Source organism: Podarcis bocagei (genome assembly GCF_964188305.1).
Source record: "Podarcis bocagei genome assembly, chromosome: 16".
Lineage (NCBI taxonomy): Eukaryota > Metazoa > Chordata > Lepidosauria > Squamata > Lacertidae > Podarcis > Podarcis bocagei.
In genome coordinates, this window is record NC_138142.1 from 44,394,204 (window position 1) to 44,413,747 (window position 19,544).

At 52.4% G+C, this 19,544-nt stretch overlaps 2 protein-coding genes and 1 long non-coding RNA gene across 3 annotated transcripts in view; 1 reads left to right on the top strand and 2 right to left on the bottom strand.

Annotated features, from left to right (window-relative positions):
• KIRREL1 (kirre like nephrin family adhesion molecule 1) overlaps positions 1 to 8,398 on the top strand; it is a 108,320-nt gene extending 99,922 nt beyond the window's left edge. Inside the window, exons 12-15 of the mRNA XM_081173536.1 lie at positions 809 to 916; positions 2,250 to 2,389; positions 2,571 to 2,648; positions 3,602 to 8,398. Coding sequence (XP_081029662.1) covers positions 809 to 916; positions 2,250 to 2,389; positions 2,571 to 2,648; positions 3,602 to 4,066 — 791 coding nt within the window. The 3' untranslated portion in view covers positions 4,067 to 8,398. The remainder of the gene's footprint in view (positions 1 to 808; positions 917 to 2,249; positions 2,390 to 2,570; positions 2,649 to 3,601) is intronic.
• Positions 1 to 12,819, bottom strand: part of LOC308575124 (uncharacterized protein) — a 467,635-nt gene extending 454,816 nt beyond the window's left edge. The window contains exon 1 of the mRNA XM_081173647.1: positions 12,796 to 12,819. The gene's annotated coding sequence lies outside the window, so the exon portion shown is untranslated. The remainder of the gene's footprint in view (positions 1 to 12,795) is intronic.
• LOC308575331 overlaps positions 1 to 19,544 on the bottom strand; it is a 246,966-nt gene that overhangs the window by 174,896 nt on the left and 52,526 nt on the right. The window lies entirely within an intron of this gene.

Sequence of the window (19,544 nt, forward strand, 5' to 3'; positions counted from 1 at the left end):
CACAACCGCAGCAACACGTGGGCAGCATGTCCTCTTCAAGCGAGAGGTAGAAATGAAGAAGAATCTTTCTTTGCATCAGCCACTGACCATAGCAATAAAATAAAATGTACCAAAGATAGAGGTAAAAACGTCACTATACAAAATACATTCTGGAGGTTTATATCAAGAATCAAATAAAGATCTTATTCTAATTGTCCCTGCTAAATTTTTTAGAAGTGAAGCACCCAAGTTCTAGGGTTGCCATATTTCACAGAGTAAAAACCAGGAGACCCCAAAATTGTCCTGGTGTTGTTTTTTACAAAGACGCCAAAAAACCTGTGGTTTTTCGTTTGACTTGTCTAACGTCCAGGCCAAAGCGTCCCCTTTTGGGAATTTCCTCTGGACGTCAATTCCGCCTTTGAAATCCCAGTCATGTCTGGGAAATTCAGGACGTGTGGCAGCCCTAAAGTTTTAAGAACCACCTTTAAAAGGGGGTTGGACAAATTCATGCAGGAGACGGCTGTCCAGGGCTCCTGGCCACAAGGGCCCCACTCTGGCCCCACAGTCTTCTGAATGCCAGTGGCTGGAAAATACAGAGTTCCTGCTCTTGAGCTTCAATTCCCGCAGGCATCTAGCTGGTCACCGTGAGAACAGGGAGGCTGGACGAGATTGACCCCCTTTGGCCTGATCCTGCAAGCCCTTCCTGTGTTCTTCAAGTTCAATTAAAATGAAGGAGGAGTTGGGGGGCAGATCTATCAGCCCCTGTGCTTGAAGATGGGGGAGAAAGAGAGAGACCTTTCCCCACCCTCCTGCCTCTGTCCCTTTGCAGAAGTTCTGCCCGTGGGAATCATCGCTGGTGCCACCATCGGAGCTGGCATCCTGGTCATCTTCTGCTTCGTGGCCCTGGCCTGCTTCCTGTACAGACGGCGCAAAGGAAGTGAGTGGGACGCACTGGCAGGTGGAGAGACAGCAGCAGGAACCAGGAGTGCCGGGGCAAATTCACTGGGGAGGGAGTTCCACAGGTGTCTGGGAGCAGCCACCACCGAGAAGGCCCTGCCTCTCCCGTGTCCCCACCAAGCAGGCCTGGGAGGGTGGCCGGACCGAGAAATGGGCCCCCCTGAAGACCTCAGAGCCTGGGCAGGTTTATATGGGAGGATACGGCCTGAACGCAGGCTGGGCCTAAGCTGTAAAGGGCTTTATAGGTCACAACCAGCAGCTGCAATTCCTGCATTGCAGGGGCTTGCAATTCTACAATTCTATGATCTGGGGGTGGGCACAGATATTGTCAGGAGCTCAGCCTACACTCGAGTAGGACCCTGTATTCATTCAACTTGTTTTTATTATTGGTTGTTAGCCGCCCTGAGCCCGGCCTTGGCTGGGGAGGGCAGGGTATAAATAAAAAATATTATTATTATTATTTATTATTATTAGAGACACACGCCCGACTGGCATGTTCCCTCCCTCCTGGTCGATCGTTCAGGAGCTTCAAAATCTTTCTTCAGCCTGAACATCACAGCAACCGATGCCAACCGACATCGGCACACTTAGGGATCCGCAGAGTTTGCGCAGTTGTGTAACAGACCTCAGCAACTCAGCATTTTGGCTAATCTACTTTATTTGCATATAAACACACACGGAGCACTGCAACGTGGCTCCTCTCTCTCTAGCATCAGACAGCAAAGAGAAAAAGAACAAAGGACAATAGTCCCAATTCATGGAACACAGTAACACAAACATCCTGTCTCCGTCACTTCCCACATATACCGTATACCGTCATGTGAAAGACAACAATCCCATGACTGCAGTCACCGAGCAGGAATTCTAACAGATATCCCCCACCTTTACCCTGAAAAGAATTGCAACAGGCCTTAAAATAATGGCAGCTATAATTATTTATGTATGCCACTACTGCAGCCCGTGTTTTGCTAGCCCAAAAATGGAAAACGAGCGAAGTCCCAACCAAAGTAGAGTGGCAACTGAAACTGATGGAATATGCACAGCTTGCAGATTTAACATATAGATTAAGAGAACAAGAAGAACATACATTTAAAGAAGGCTGGGAAATGTTTGGGTGAAAAATGTGTACATTTAAAAACACTGGTAACATTAAGATAAATTCAACAGTGTAAACCACGGAAAGAGAAGACAGGAAGTCATTGATTTAAGGTCGTCTAAAGGAATATCTTGAAATGTAAATTAGAAAAATTTAATAAAAACTATATATATATTAAAAACCCACAGCATCTAATTGAGCTCTCCCCCCCCCCCAGGCCGCAAGGACGTGACGTTGCGCAAGCTGGACATCAAGGTGGAGACGGTCAACCGGGAGCCTCTGACGCTGCACACGGACCGCGAGGGGGACACGGCCAGCGTCTCCACGGCAACACGCATCATGAAAGCCATCTACTCGGTGAGGTGCCCTTTCCCGTCTGTGGGCTGTTGCCTCAGAAGCTCGTAGGAGGGGGTGGGGTGTGAGCTCCAGGGGGCGGGAGGAAAGGCTTTATCCCACCCCAGGTGGCTGGGAGGGACGGAGAGAGTCCTCCGCCCCCCCACCCACCGAGGTCCCTGACGTTCTCTTTCCGCCACCCCAGCCGTTCAAAGATGACGTGGATCTCAAGCAAGACCTGCGCTGCGACACCATCGATACTCGGGAAGAATATGAGCTGAAGGTAAGACGAGCCTGGGAGACAGAGAATCGGGAAGCAGTTGCGTAGGAACAGGCTGTAAGAAGAGCCAAAGGGAGCCCATCTAGTCCAGCCTCCTGCCCACACAGAGACCAACCAGATGCCCCCAATGGGAAGCCCTCTCCTCTCCCGCGGTTTCCACCAACTGGCGTCATTCAGGTGGCCAGCAGCCATAATTAGCCCTCTCCTCCTCCATGAATTTATCTCATCAGCTGGATAGCACAGTTGGTTAGAGCCTGGCAATGACAATGCCAAGGCTGCAGGTTCGATCCCTGCATGGGGCCGCTGCCTATTCCTGCCCTGCAGGGGGTTGGACTAGATGATCCTCAGGGTTCCTTCCAGCTCTGCAATTCTATGATATTCCTCTGAAGCCATCCAGGTCGGTAACCATCCCTGCGCAAGAGAGGTTAAAAGAGGGAACGGAATTGAGATTTGAGGGCATATTATGAGGCTTTCTGCCTCTGCTGGCTTTGGAAATGGATAACATTAGAAAATATGGGTGTTTTAGATTTGGAAGGTCATGATAACAGATTGGGTTAGCATGCATATCTGTGGTATGAAAAGGTAAAAGTCCGTAAAGGATTTTTAACCCACTCGGTAAGGAAATCAATCTATGGTGTATGGGAGAAATATAAATATTTTATAGATAAGTAGAGAAGGTTAAGATATGCAGTGAAAAAGGGCTATTAGTGAACGGAGGGGAAGAAGAAAATCTTGAGAATTTGTAGGATTCTTTATGTTTTGATTATATTATTTGTGTGAATGTAAACTAAACTGTAAAATCAATAAAATAAAATAAAGAGGGAGTGGGGAGGTGGATGCCCGACTAGGGATTTCAGTCACGTGCCAACCACGACGCCCTCCGACCACTTCACGGCGCTGCCTCCCAGTCGGTTCCTTGGCTTGACTCTCCCTGCTCTCCCCTCTTCCTTTCCCAGGACCCGACCAACGGCTACTACAACGTCCGCGCCCACGAGGACCGCCCGTCTTCACGCACGGTGCTCTACGGCGACTACCGCAACCCCGGCCCCTCCCGCTACGAGGCGCGGCCCTCGTCCTGCCTCTCCCACTCCAGTGGCTACGCCCAGCTCAGCACCTACAGCCGGGGACCGGCCTCGGAGTACAGCGCTGAGCCCGTCCCGGGCCCCGCTGCGGGCGCCTCCACGGCTGAGACGGCCAGCCAGCTCTCCTACGAGAACTACGGGGGCCACGGGGCCTTCCCCCCCAGCGCTGGCTATGCCACCTACCGCCTGGGCTACACCCAGCCCCCTCCGCCCGCCCTGGACCGAGCCCCCTACGACACCTACGACCCCCTGGGCAAATACACCACGGCCACCCGCTTCTCCTACACCTCCCCGGACTACGGGCATCGATTCCAGCAGCGGATGCAGACTCACGTCTGAAAGCAGCCGGGACTGGGGAGGGCAGGCGGAAGGTACCTCACGACTCCCCCTGATATTCAGGGGCTCTTCCCCGCCCCCCGAAACCCGGCCCCCTTCGCCCCCCTCCTGCAGGCTGGACTCGCAGACCTCCCCCCGACCTCGGACGAGGGCGAATCCCGGGGGTCCGTCTTTCAAAATCCCCGAGCTTCCTTCTGCCGTTTCTCAGAAATATTTTTCTTCCTCATCGCATGAAACACTGCTGTGATGGGGAGAGGGGGAGCCCTTTCCGAGTCATGGGGGGCTGCAAGGGTGTCGAGCGAAAAAGGGGGGCATTTTGTGAGACTGGACCCTCCTCTCTGCCTGAGGCAGCCCCTTAGTCTTGCGGTGGACACCTGCAAGGAGGTGGAAGGTTGGAAATGACCAAACCAGCGGGGGGGGGGCAGTGTGGCTGTGCTGGTGTTTGGCTTGGCCCCAAACAAGGATCCGGGGGTACGCGGGGAGCCATGCATTGCAGTCGGAGGGGGGTTCTCATCCTAATGAGTGCAAGACAGAGAGAGGCTGATTTCTATGTCATGTGGACTAGCGACTTGATTACCAAATGGGGTCCCCAGCTCTTCTTCTGTTCTGCGCTTGGTGCAACGACACCTCCTCTGTCAGAGCAGGTGGAAACACCCTTCTTTGTCACAGAGAGCCATGGGAACGGGCCTCTCTGGCAGCACACGCTTTCACATCTCCCCACACCAGTGCAACGCAGCCCCACGTCCCTTGGGGTGTGAGTTGATCGAGGTCTGGGGCTAACGTTTCACCCGCCCGAAAACATCGAGAGAGCCTTGTCCCGCCCGCCTTGAGGAAGAATTTCATAGACTCGCAGAATTGTAGGGTTGAAAGGGCCCCCCCAGGATCATCTAGTCCACCCCACTGCCATGTGGGAGTCGATTTGGTACGCCAAAGGATCCTGCCTGGGGTCCTCTGCCTCTTCACCCTCACCACCAAATCCAGAGGCCTGGAGGAGAGAATGGGCTGGGTTCCATTGCGATGCTCGTCTCACCTGCTCCCAAGACTTTATCCCTCCTCGCCCCACAGTTGGGGTGCTGGCTGCTGGGGGGAGGGGGCTCTTATGGGAGAAACCACCCGAGGGAAAAGGCCCAGGAGCTCTCCTGCGTCCCGTCCCTGTGACCTCTGGCTGTCTTGCTCAAACACCCCCTCCCACCTGGCTTCCATTCTCTCCAGGCTCATTTCCTGGCCATGAGGACCAGCAGCTTAAGAGGTTTAGGTAGAAAAATCAGAACACCAGCCAAGACTCTCAGGAAGCTGAAGCCCATGGAGGGTGGGAGTCTCTCTTCCCACCTCGCCCCTACGAGGGCAGGACACACCCCTGAATCGTTCCCTGGAGGAGGGGGCTCTTTTAGGGGCTGCCGCCCCGTCCACCCCCTGCTCCTGCTCCCTGCCAGCCTCACCTCCCTGCCAGCCACACGCTTTCTCCCTGGCACACTGAAGGGGGGAAATGGATTCGCTGGCTGTGGGTGGTTGGAGGGTTTTTTAACTGTGGGGTGGAGGGAGAGTCGCACTGAGAGATGGGGCAGCTCAAGTGTCCCAGCTGGAAATCGCCAGGCTGGAAGGGACCTCAAGGGTCATCTAGTCCAACCCCCTGCATTCCAGGAATCCCTGCTCAGGCCTCCCTGACGGGTCCCCCACCTCTGCTTAAACACCTCCAAGGAAGCAGCGTCCGTCCCAAGGAACCTTTTCCTGTGTCCAGCAGACGTCTCCCCCCTCCCATCGCCCTCTCCCTACTTTGTGCATTCCAAAAAGGGGGCTCTGCCGCCCCTTTCTTTGCCACTCCTTGCCACCCAAAGGATCCACCTGCCTCCCACCCTTTGCTTCTTCCTCCCATCCCCTGACAGCCAATCTTCTGCACTTCCAACGCAGACGGTTGGGTTAAACTTATTTCTCTCTTAATGCCGTTTTGGTTGTTTTTTTTACATTTGTGCGTCTTCCCTCCCTCTTCTCTTTCATCTTCTTCTCCTCTTCAAGGAAACCTGCTCCCCCACTTTTTAAATTTTTGTGCCTTAAAAACTCTGAGCTTGATTTGGCCACTAAGAACAGCCTTAGGCATCCTTTGGGGCGACACCCCTGCCAGCCCCGAGATGGTATGGCCGTGTGGCGCTGGGGCTGATGGGAGTTGGAGTCCCACAGTGTCCGGTGGGCCCCACATTGGGGAGGCTGACCTAAAGCACTGAGCAGAGTCTCCACCAGCGGAGTCTGGGGGGGAGGCAGGGGGTGGTAGATGCAAAGGTCCAGATGGGGGGCTTCTCCATCCAGCAGTTTTGCAGGAAGCAAAGAACTTTGGCTTCTTGCGTGTTCCAAACGCCCCACAATTTTATCCTCCCTTTTTGCTCTCCCCTCCCCTCTTCTTGGCATGGTCCATCTCTCAGGTGAGCACAGGGCCAAGAGATGCACAACTGGACTCCCTGCGGACCTACAAAGTGAGATTCTCACTTACTCCCGCCGTTGCATGCTACATTTCCAGCTGCAAGCGGAAAACAGGTTTCTTTGGCAGCGGGTGCCCTCTGCACATGACCTTGAAGCCCCTGGGCATAAGAATGTGCCCACACAGAGCCCCATCTTGTGGTTGCCTCCAGCAACTGCAACTCTGCCTGGTCAGGGAGCAGAAGGAGGGAGTGGGCATTCTGGCACCCTTCACCTGCCAAGGTTCGATTCCTGCTCTTGGATTTGTCATTATCGCTTTTTCCTCCTCGGCTGGGAAGAGAGGTCGGGGGTCTCTCATCAGGCAACATATTTGATTTACAAGGTCCCTTAGGCTGCTTTTTCAAGTGGTATTTTCAAAGTATTTTCTCCTCTCTTTTTTGTAAGGAAAAGGAGCTGCCTGACCCGTCAGCCGTGAGCTCCCTTCCCTTCGAGGAAGCAGCTCGGTTGGTGCAATACTGCATGTGGCCACAGTGAGGTGCTCACCCGCCCCTTTGAATGAAGTCTCTTTGTGATGGATATTTACACACATCACACCCTTTTTTCCTCCAGGAGAAGCTTAGATGAATTGCAAAAAATGGAGAGATTTTTGAGGGGAGAAGGGAAATGTCTCCTTCCAAGGCCTCTTCCTCTCTCACTTCCTGATCTTAGACTCCAGTCACCCTGGTCCCTCTCTCTCTCTCTCTCTCTCTCTCTCTCTCTCAATCATGGAGTCATAGACTCACGTCACGGCAGAGTTGCAATGCCAGAATCGCAGCTGAAGATCATCCAACGCCCTCTGCTCAAAATCCTCCAGCGAAGGAGAGGCCACCACCTTCCAAGGTGACAAATGGCTCTTACTGTCAGAAAATTATCCCTAATTTTTAGTCAAAATCATCTTTCTCGTCATTGGAATCCATTGGTTGTGGTCCTGCCCTCTGGAGTACCAGCAAACAAGCTTGCTCCGCCTGCAATGGGGCAGCCCTCCAGACCCTGGAAGAGGGCTCTCATATCGCCCTCAGTCTTATCTTCTCCAGGCTAAGCAGACCCAACTCCATCACCCGTTCCTCGCAAGGCTGAGTTTCCAGAGCCTGATCCTCTCAGTCTCCCTCCTGCGCCCGTCTTCCAGCTTGCCCGTATCCTCCTTAAACTGAGGTGCCCAGAACTGGGCATGGGACTCCAGGTGGGGTCTGACCAAGGCAGAACAGAACAGGATGATTCCTTCCCTAGATCTGGACACTAGACTTACTGTGGATGCAGCCTCGAATTGCATTCCCCTTTTTTGCTGCTGTGTCACACGGTTGACTCACGTTGAGCTGGTGATCTGCTAAGACCCCCTAGATCCTTTTCACACAGGCACCGGATCTATCCACTGAGTAGGCAGAACCACAAAATGTGGGGAGCGCTATCTCCATAGCTCATGAGGTTTCGGGGCTCAGCGTCATTTGCTGCCCAAGAGCACAAGACCCCCCCCCCCCCCGTTCCTTGAGACAGTCGGGAAATTCAGCAATAATCACTCCAAAGCGTTTGAGTGGGGATGCGCTCTGAGGTCAGAGCTGACAGCACTGGTTGTTCCGTATGGGGTTCCCCCAGCCAGGCTGCCTTTTGGTACGCAGGGAGAATGTGTGTGTGTGTGTGTGTGTCTGTGTGGGGGGAGTTACTATGTCCCCCCCCCAGCTCATTTCTGTGTTAATTCCACCCCCCTGCTGGAGACATATATCTGTGAATCTTTTTCACTCGTCCCTCTACACCGACCTTCCTTTTTTTAAAAAATGGTTTTTTTCTCATTCTTAAAAAAATATTATGTACTATATTTTTAGTCTTAAACACAATATATTATATATATTTAATTTTTTATATATATAAAGTTAAATGTTAAAAAAAAAAGTTCAGCTGGAGACCTCTGTGATCATTTCAGGGAGGGCGGAGGGCAGCGTGTTGCATTTCTCTTATTTATTGCTTTTCAACCCCCCCTTTCCTCCTCCAAGGAGCTGGTTCTTCCCCTCCTCAGAGCAACCCTGCCAGGTAGGTGAGGCTGAGAGCCAGAGACTGGCCTTCAAGGCTGCACCCAGTGAGCTTCATGGCCGAGTGAGGATTCGAACCCAGATCTCTTCCAAGGCCTAGTCCAACAAGCCAGCCCCAATGCTATGAGTTGCAGGGGGACGGGTTTTCCTTCGGGAATCCTGTTTCAGGCCAGGATCTGGAATGGATTCTCCAGCCTGGGTGAAGTGTTTTTCCAACCTGTTGCAAGGCTGAACCCCAGCACTCTGGATCCAAGGAGCCTGGGGTGGATCCATTGTAATCTTGCAGCTGCTGAGTCTAGGGGGGAGGAGGGGGGCTCCCAGATGCTCTCCACAGGTCCTGGCATTGTGGACCCCTGATGCGTCTTGTGGCCGCGGCCATGGAAGAGAAGTTCATTGCTAACCAACTTGACTCACCAGATCTTACAGGAGGACTGGTTGGCGCAGGTGACTGAGAATGCACCTGTCCAAATCTTGCAGTGTAGTTTCTGTGAAACACATGTGCATATATTTTTAAAGCATTCCTTTTTAATTGCTTTTTTACAAAATAGCACTACATTACACCACCCTCTTTCCTTTCTTCGGGCATCAACAAGGAAAGAAAATGTCCAAATTCAGAGAGGAGAGGCCTAGCAAAGGCTCCTCCTAGCCAGGATAGCTCTGCCTTGTCAGCTGGAGGGGAGAAGAATTGTTGAGCTCAGATCCTGTTTGCAGGTTTCCTAGAACGAGCATCTGGTTGGCCTGATCCAGCAACAAGGCTCTCCATCTGTTCCGATGGAGCCTCCAGGTCCAGAAGCAGTCTATCTTGATTCCTAGGTTCTTGAGGGCATTTGGCCTCTGTGAGAAGAGGAGGCTGGGTGGACCAGCAGCAGCCAGGTTCTTCCGCAGAGCAGCGGCAGATCTTCCAAGACGGCGAGGCTGAATGATTTCATCTCCCTACAGAGGCAAGTTTGCCTGCCCGGCTTTTATTACCCAAGAGCCGAGTCATTTGCTTCCCTGCTCTCGGGACCCTTTAATGGGCTCCGTGGATGGGCAGGGGCGAGGGAGAGGGAGGTGGGAAGGTGCGCCGCGGAGCTGATCCGAAGGAGGCAGATAAATAGATGCGAGCGGCTGAAAGAGGAATAGCTGCTGATGGGGATGAGGGGCGTGATGGGATGCTTCAGAAAGGAGCCTTAATGCAAGGAGGGAGGGAGCGAAAGGGGGCTCCCGGCAAGGGATGGAGAGAGAGGACCCCTGAAGGAGAAGAGGGGAAGCAGAGAGAGAGAGAGAGAGAGAGAGAGAGAGAGAGAGAGAGAGAGAGAGAGAGAGAGAGAGAGAGGAGCTTATTGGGAAACAAGGAGGAGATAGAAGGATGCGCAGAGGCTCCGACGGATGGATCGTGGAGCTGAGGATATTGGATTTATATCAGGCCTTTGGAAGACAAATGGACCAAATGACTTTTTATTTCATCGCAAAGGATGGCGACGAGAAGAGAATTAATGGAGGGAGGGAAAGAGGCAGCGGAGGCCTCGCGACCAGGGAAACAGAGGTGGGAAAGCCAGAGGCCAAGGCGCCCAGGCCAGCTCCTGTCCAAGTCACGGAGGGAAGGGTCTGGGGTCCCCCCGGTGTGGCGGGACTCAACTCCCATCCGCATCATCCCTGACCGCTCCTCATGGGGGCTGCTGGCCGCTGGAGTCCAACAGCTGCTCAAGGGCGCCACGTTGGCAACCTCAGCCCCGAAGTTTCTGGGCAAAAGCCAGGCTTTTGGGGGGCTCAATGGATAGGCCATGGGGCTTTGTGGAAATGGAGGGGTTGCTGCCTCAGAGGCACTTCCAAGAATGAAAGGGAGACCTCCAAGAGGACTGGGAGCATGGAAGTGGCTTTTTCGATGTGCGTGTTTTGCTTGAGTATAAAGTTGCAAAATTCATGGGCGGCAGGCTGGGGTGTTAAGAAAGGGGCTTCTCCCTTCATTGCCTCCCCAGGAAGAGCTTTTTTTCTGAAAAAAGTCCCTTCTACAATCCATAACATACATGAAGGAAAATCCACAAGACAAACCACAGGCTCTCCCCCCCCCCCGCCCATTCAGAGCCTATTGTTTTACTCCTGTTGAATTCCTCCATCCGTGCGAACGCAAAGGAATCATTCACAGTTCTGTCACGGCCAGGGCAGCCCGGGCAGCGTGTCGGACTAGGTCGCCGGGGAGAGGCCAGGGTTCAAATCCACCCCCCCCCCCGGCCCTGAAGCTCTCATGCCTAATCTACTTCACGGGGTTGTTGTGAGGCTTAAATGAGGGAGAGGAAGCGCCATGAGGGGCGTCGCTTTGAGCTCCTTGGAGGAAAGGTGAGAGGAAAATGCAATCAAATGAAGTAGTAAATAATTGGGAGGGGAGTTCTTTTTGGAGCCACGACTCTGCCCAGATCGGGGCAGCTCGCCGACTCCCCCACCCCGCAGGGCAGTGGGGATGAGCAGGCCCGCTTTGCGCCTCTTTTTGCGCCCCTGCCCTCTCTCTCTCTCTGGTCCGGGGACGAGTGGCGAGAGGGAAGGAGGCCTTTTCTGCGCCTCCGGCCCCCGAGACAAGCGATGCCCGCTCCCACCGACAGAGACCAGCCCCCTCTTTTCCGCGCCAGGTGGCGAGCGTATTCCGGGAGGCAGAGATGTATTCAAATTTATTCCAGGATGAAAGGGGTTGGCGCTCGCGGCTGTTCAGGAATCGCTCGGCGCGCTGCTCTCGCCTCCTCGCTGATGTTCCCCCGCAGACTTCGACAGGGCTACAAGCCATTAGAAACCGGGGAGGGGGCTCTCTTTTGATTCCCCCCTTTTTAATACATTTTTTTAAAAGAAGAGCTTCGCTTTCAACGTATTTTTGTCCTGCCTTGATTTGACAGGCCGCCTGGGGAGCGTGTAGGATGAAACGGGGAACATCTGTGAGGTCTGGTTCAGAGGCGGGGGGAAGACAAGGAGCTGCCAGGCGAGGAGCCTGACTCCCGGGTAAAGCAGGGCTGTCTCCACCGGCTGGCAGCAGCAGCAGCTCTCCGGGGATGCAGGTGGAGGCAAGGGCGGGGAAGCTCCTTCGTGGCCCCACCTGGAGAGCGCGCATGGATCAACCTGCGGAACTCCTTTCCGCAGGAGGCAGCAAGGGCCACCAGCCTGGGCGGCTTTAAGAGAGGATCGCGCAGATTCAGGGAGCGGGAGAGGGCTATTGACGCATCCTAGTAGCCCCGATGCTCTTCCAGGGTCGGAGGCAGGAAGGCTTACAAAGGCGCAAGAGGAGAGGGGCCTCTGGGGCGGGTTTTCCGTGAAGGGCGCCTGGGCGCCCGTGGTGAGAACAGGAGGCCGCACCGGATGGGCCCCTAGTGGCCTCATCCACCTGGGTCTTCATTTGTTCTTATGACTGAACCCGGGACCTTCTGCGTGCAAAGTGGCTGCATTGCACGGCAGCCTAGTCCCATTCAAATGAAGAAAGATTCCAGTCCTCATGATTTCTGAATGAAGCGCTGGTTTAGCCAGGAACCGATGAAACCGCCTTCAGCAGAGTCAAACCATTTGCCCATCCAGCTCCGCCCTGTCTAGACTCGAGATGACCATCAGCGGTTCTCTAGGTTTTCATGCAGGAGGGAGCCGTTCCTCGTCGTCCCTGGAGAAGCTGTCAGGGAATGAAGCTGGGAGATACTGCCTACGGGGCAGAAGAGTGAGGACCCATCTACCCCAGCTTCCTGTTCTCACCGTGGCCAAAAAGCCCCCTAGGAATCGAGATAGACTGCCTCTGGACCTGGAGGCTCTTCAAGAACACCAGAAGAACCTCGTGGATCAGGCCAATGGCCCACCTAGTGCAGCCTCCTCTTCTCACAGTGGCCAGCCAGATGCCTGACTCCTTGGGAAATCCACAGGCAGGAGCCACGTGGATCTCCCCACTTGAAATGGCCAGGAACGGGTGTCATTCAGAAGCACATTGCCGCAATGTACACTCAGCCGCAATGGCTACTGGCCTTTGAAATACCCATCGAGGAGGATGCAGAGCTGGTGTTGCACCTCTGACAAGGCTTTGCAAAATCTGCAAGAGTTCATCCCAGACCAAGCATGTAATCCTGCCCGTGTCTACTCAGAAACTAGCCTGCCTTGATTTCAACGAGGTTTACACCCAGGTAAATCACGGGTAGTGAGAGGCAGTGAGAGATTTTACTTTCTTGGGTTCCATGATCACAGCAGTCACGAAATTAAAAGAGGCCTGCTTCTTGGGAGAAAAGCGATGACAAACCTAGACAGCATCTTAAAAAGCAGAGACATCACCTTGCCAACAAAGGTCCGTATAGTTCAAGCTCTGGTTTTCCCAGTCGTGATGTATGGAAGTGAGAGCTGGACCATCAAGAAGGCTGATCGCCGAAGAATGGATGCTTTTGAATTCTGGTGCTGGAGGAGACTCTGGAGAGTCCCATGGACTGCAAGAAGATCAAACCTCTTCATTCTGAAGGAAATCAGCGCTGAGTGCTCACGGGAAGGACACATCCTGAAGCTGAGGCTCCCAGACTTTGGCCACCTCCTGAGAAGAGAAGACTCCCTGGAAAAGACCCTGCTGTTGGGAAAGATGGAGGGCGCAAGGAGAAGGGGACGACGGAGGACGAGATGGTGGGACAGTGTCATAGAAGCTACCAGCATGAGGGAGGCAGTGGAAGACAGGAGGACCTGGTGTGCTCTGGTCCAGGGGGTCAAGAAGAGGCGGACACGACTAAACAACAAATCCCGGGTAGAGCAGTGGCTGCAATTTGATGTCCTCTTTCATAAGAGCCTGGCTGCTGGATCAGGCCCAGGAAGGCCCGTCTAGCCCAGCCTCCTGTTCTCCCAGGGGCCAAGCAGATGCCCATTACAGGAAGCCCAGAAGAAGAATTCATAGAGGTGGTTGCTTATTTTGGGGGGAAAGATTCCCTTCCCGAGCATGTGCATCTCCAACCACCCCCACCCCATCATTCTCGCTCGGGTCCCAAAATACGACCCCATTTGCCAGCCGCTCCCAATTCCACAGAAATTGCCTTTAAACAAATTGGCTATATTAAGTTCGAGTTTATCCAGCCTGTGGTAAAACGGGAGCTTGTGACTCAAGGCGCCGGCGAGGGCGAGAGAGGGGTGGGAAGAGAAGCCCTCGGATAAATGACGAGGTGTTCTGGAAATGATTCACCGGAGGCTGAATAATTTCGGGTGGTTATTTGTTTCACCGCGAAGACTACTGTGGGTAAGGGCAGCGCCTCTCCCACGCCCTGCCGAACTCGCACATCGCGTGCCAGAAGATTCCTCCGGTGATCTCTCCAGACTCCTCTCCCCCATTTCTTTGGAGGAAAGGAAACCTGCAACGGCACATTTTCTGCTGAAGCGAGACGAGCCATAAACATCTGCATTCCTGCATCGCATCATTTTTATGGGAGGAGTAAAATCTACTTAGCAAACAACACAGATTAAGCCTCGCTTCGCGCTCCCGCTCTCTCACCCTCCCACCTCAAGGGTGGTTTTTATTTTTTTGTGCTCTCCATCCCTAGTGTCATAATTATGCGTGCCGGGGAGAGGAGATGATCTGTGATTACAGAGGGAGGAAGAGAGAGAGAGAGAGAGAAATCGCTGCTCAGCTGGGGGGTCCCTGCACTTTTAGAAAGAAAGAAACAGGCGACAAAGAGGCGAGTGAGTCAGACAGCATTTGCATAAATCTGCATCTTGCCTCCTTCTACCTGCAAGGAGAGGAAAAGGAAGAATCGTGTTCCTTAAGGGGCGGGGAAGGGTCGCATGTGGCCCTCCAGCCCTCTCTGTCCGGCCCTTTGAACCCTCCTCAGCCACGCCCCCTCAGACCACGCCCCTCGCCAGTCCTGCTTCCCAGCTGCGTTGAGTGCTTTGGCTCTGATATTGCCCCCTGGTGGCCTGCTGGGAAGACACACGGCTGTGGGGGTGGGGATTGGCCTAAAGGTAAAGGTAAAGGGACCCCTGACCATTAGGTGCAGTCGTGGCCGACTCTGGGGTTGTGGCGCTCATCTTGCTTTATTGGCCGAGGGAGCCGGCGTACAGCTTCCGGGTCATGTGGCCAGCAGGACTAAGTCGCTTCTGGCAAACCAGAGCAGCGCACGGAAAGGCCGTTTACCTTTCCGCCGGAGCAGTACCTACCGGTATTTATCTGCTTGCATTATGACGTAAAATATGCATTCGTTGCTCCACCCACTTTTGCCTCTGGCCCCGCCTATTTCTGCCATGCAGCTCCCAGAAGATTGGGGGTGGATTTCAGCCCCCGAACCGAAAAACATCCTTCACCCTTGCTGTAAGCCAGACATCCCCAAACTCGGCCCTCCAGATGTTTTGGGACTACAACTCCCATCATCCCTAGCTAACAGGACCAGTGGTCAGGGATGATGGGAGTTGTAGTCCCAAAACATTTGGAGGGCCGAGTTTGGGGGTGCCTGCTGTAAGCTGTTGGCATGCATGGCTTCTCCAGGGCTTGGACTGAAGTGGGGAAGCTGAGGCTCGGTTCACACGGCAGTTTATCTCGACTTCCTGACCTTCTCCTCTGAATTTCCGCATTGTATCTGAGCTTCTGCACGACGTGAAAGCTGCTTCTGGGAATGCAGCGGAATCCAGAGCAAGTTTAGCTCTCGTTTCCCTGTTATTTGCAAGCGCGTATTTTCTTCTTCTTCTTCTTCTTCCTGGAAGCAAATTACATGAACTTGCACTAGGTTCTGCTATATTTCCAGAAGCGGCTTTTATGAAAGCTCAAATATAATGTGGAAGTTAGCACTCAGGGAAACCAGAACAAGGTGCAGCCTAGCAATGGAGGAGGCACATTTTCTAGAATCATGTGGCTTAGACCTGGAAAGGACCATACCAGAATCACGTGGCAAGGACCTTCTTGGGCTGTTTCACTACAGATGATGGCAGGCACATGGGGCGGTAGGAAGGTCAAATTTAGGAATGCCTCTCATTTTGTTTGTTCATTTTTAAAAAGCAAAACCCTCTTCTCCTCGCATGTAGACACCTAGTGCATCCGTGGGAAAGCCCCCACTGGCCTGGCTTGCTTTCTCCCTGCAAGGAGCCTCCTCCTTTGCATTCTGGAGCAGAGTCTCACCCCTCGGAGGCCTCTGATATACAGCGCTCATTCTTTCCACTGCCAGCACTTTTATCGCCTGCTCACTTGAGAGAGTGGATGCTTTATTTTCCGAGCGGAGCCCTCGCTGATCGGTAACAAAAATAAAATATCACACACACACATATAAAGAAGTGGGTTTTCTTGCAAAATCTCACAGTCACCTTTGCGGGGGGCAGGTGTAAAATGCAGGCATTGGGAAGCTAAAGCTTGATTAAGTTACACGACCGGCCGAGTAATAGATCTAATGCAGGTCGAAAGAGGCTTAGTGCTCATCCCCTCCCCATCGCAAACAGAAATGCCTAAGACGGAGGCCACCAGTCCAAGCAGTGTTTGGCGAGTTCAGTGCCTCAGATGCTTTGCAGGGGCTGGGGTGTCATGGCCCCGCCAGGCAGTGGCAACTGGCGTGTCTGCCTGGGACCTGGGAGAGACCAGGGTTCGAATCCTCCGCTCAGCCATGAAGCTCACTGGGTGACCTTGGGCCGGTCATACTGACATATAAACACAAGGAGAGTCCGCTGGATCAGGCCAGTGGGTCACCTCTTCCTGCATTCTGTTCTCACAGTGGCCAACCGGATCCCTGTGTGAAACTTGCAAGCGGGACCGGGAGCAAGACCAATTCTCCCCTCCTGCAGTTTCCAGGGATTCAGAAGCCTGGCAGACTCCAACCAACTTGGCTGGTTGGAAAATAAGATTTGAGAATGCTTCTGAATGGCCCCAGAAGGAGACAGGGCTCTTGGGCGCAGGTCCTGCTCCTGGGTGTCTCTTTAGGCCCGGGCATCGGGAGGGAACAGGCTGCTGGGCTAGTTGGGCCAGCCACCTGGAGTCTTGAAATCAGCTCTCCAGTAGGCATTGTAGCTGGCAGCCCTTGAGGCTGGGAAGGAGGAAAGGGAAGTTAATGGAGGCCGCCAGGCTACCTCTGGCAGGTGGAGAGAAGAAAGGATTTAGTCACACAGAGTTATGTGGAACTCCCTGCCACAAGAGGCAGTGATGGCCACCAGCCTGGATGGATTGAAAGGAGGATGGGACAAATTCATGGAGGAGGAAAGGGTCACTGAAGGATGCTCACGATGACGGCTATGCCCTTTCTGCACAGGCAGTGATGCTTCTGAATAATACCAGTTGCTGGAAACCGCAGGAGGGGAGGGGGCTCATGCGCTGAGTTTCTGCTTGCGGGTTTCCCTTTTGGTGCATTTGAGGGTCCACTATGAAAACTGGAAGCTGGACTAGATGGGCTATTTGTCTAACCCTGCAGGCTCTTCTGATGTCAAGAGTAGGACCCTGGCAGAGACACGTGCCTGACTGGCATGTTCTCTCCCTCCTGCTCGATCGTTTGGGAGCTTCAAAAGCTTTTTTCAGCCCAAACATCACTGACACTGGCACACTTAGGGATCCGCAGAGTTTGTGCATTTCACGTAACAGACCTCAGCAACTCAGCATTTTGGCTAATCTACTTTATTTGCATATAAACACACACGGAGAACTGCAACATGGCTCCCTCTCTCTCTAGCATCAGACAGTAAAGAGGAAAAGAGCAAAGGACAATAGTCCCACTTCACGGAACACAGTCACACAAACATCCTGTCTCTGTCACTTTCCACTCTGTGGAGTCAAAACATACGCCGTCATGTGATAGACAACAATCCCATGACTGCAATCACGGAGCAGAAATTCTAACAATTCACATGTTCTTAAGTTTGCCGTCATGGAACAGAATCAAACCTTCCCCCGCTTGGTTCTTCTGTGGTCCATGCATTTCTCCCACTGAGGCTCCCTTTTCAGACTTTCCCAATTTTTGCTGATGTCTTGTTTAGTGTTGAGTGTGAATTGTTGCCTCAATATTCCTGGGCCCGCAGGGGCCCTCAAAAATTCTCTGAAACGGCAAAAATGCCAAGCGCTAGGAAGACTGACGGCTGCTGCGCAGGCCCCCGGGGGTTGGCTGGAAGAATTCATCACAGCAGAGCTTAGATCTTGCCCGGTTCACACAGATGAAGTCCTGACCTTTCTGGCTCTTTGCCCATCGAGGGAGCGGCAACAGGTCCGCCTCGCTCTCAGTGTGGAACAGAAAGCATTGATTGCAGTTCATCTATAAAATGCAAGGGCGGGGGAAGAAAATTGATCCCTTTTGCACTGGAAGATGAACCTGCCTAATCTGCACTTTCCCAAACAATATGGGAACTGAAAATGCACTGAATCATAGAGTCAGAAGGGACCCCAAGGGTCATCTAGCCCAACCCTCTGCAAAGCAGGAACCACAGCTCAGAACGCCTGGCAGATGGCCGTCTGACTTATGCCTTCAAATGTCCACCACCTTCGGGTGTAGTCTGTTCCACTGTCAAACAGCTTTTAGTGTCAGAAAATTCCCAGATGGGTGGGGTATAAATAATAAAATTATTACTATCATTATTCCTAATGTTTAGATGGAATCTCGTTTTTTGTAATTTGAAAGAATTTGCACTTCCCCAAATTTTGAAGTATAGTTCTCCAGGCAAGCAATGTCTATATTAATAAACAGATTAGGGCAAATTGTGGATTTAAAATTCATCTATATTAGTGAAAATAACATACAAAAGAATGTATTGCCTTCAGGAAAATTGCTTCGCAAAAAATGTGTCTATTAGGCAAAATTGTACATGTTCCTATTAGGAGCAATTTGCACTCAGACATCGGTGACTTTTCATGGGGACTATAATCTAGAAAGGAAAACAATCTGCGTCCCCCTATTGAGGAAGACGAGGGGGCTGCTGCTCAGTTTGCTGTCCCAGCAGCCAGCAAACTTCAAGGTCACTCTTCTCATCTCCCTTACATTTTTTAAATCTGGGCTTGGATGAGACATCTCCTCCGACAGAGGGGGCTCTGCTTGGCTTCTGTGAGAAGATGCTGAACTGGGAGGTGGGGTGTCCTTTGGCCAGGTCAAGTAACGGGTCTTGTGCTCTCAAGTGTTTTCACTTTGCACCAGTCCTGAGCAGGTTGTAAATGCAGTATTGATGGGCACAGGCTGCCACCTCGTGGCTAAATGGCACATTGTGCAACAAATCCTATCCAGTACGTAATAGAGAACATGCATCCCCAAAAAGGGACCCTTCCCAATTTGGGAATACAGTGGTGCCTCGCAAGACGAAATTAATTCGTTCCGCGAGCTTTTTCGTCTTGCGGTTTTTTTCGTCTTGCGAAGCACGGTGTCGGAAAAGTTTTGGAAAAGCTTCAAAAATCACCAAAGTCTTCAAAAACCTCAAAAAAGGCTACCACACCGCGTGCTATGAGTTGCTCCTCGAAGTCAAGTCGCAACTGTATTAACGGTTTTAAGAAAAAGGAAACAAACTTGCAAGACGTTTCCGTCTTGCGAAGCAAGCCCATAGGGAAAATCCTTTTGCGAAGCAGCTCAAAAACCCCCAAACCCTTTCGTTTTGCGAGTTTTCCGTCTTGCGAGGCATTCGTCTTGCGAGGTACCACTGTAATAGAATAATAGAGTTGTAGAGTTAGGAGGGAGCCCTGCCAGCTGCAAGCCAGGAATTACAACTGAAGAATCCCTGGCAGACATTCAAGCTCTGCTTCACTACGTCCAATAAGGGAAAGTCAGAGGACGATGATGCTTTTATTTGTACCCCACTCTGGTGAAGGGGAGGGGCTTGATGATGATGGAGAGATGCCTTGTTTTTCTGAAATTAATATGTAACTTCTCATCTACTGAATCTGAGACTTTGAGAAAGTTGTCTCATTAAAGTGATTAAAATATTGTAGATATTTGTTAGCATGTAACTGAGCTGTGTTGCAAAAGCCATGTGCAGAAGGGATCCTAGGGCATTACCTGTAGTTACAATGAAAGAGATTTTGTGTTTGTGGACACGTGTGTGTGTGTGACCACACATTGTTGTTGTTGAGTCGTTTAGTGGTGTCCGCCTCTTCGTGACCCCCTGGACCAGAGCAC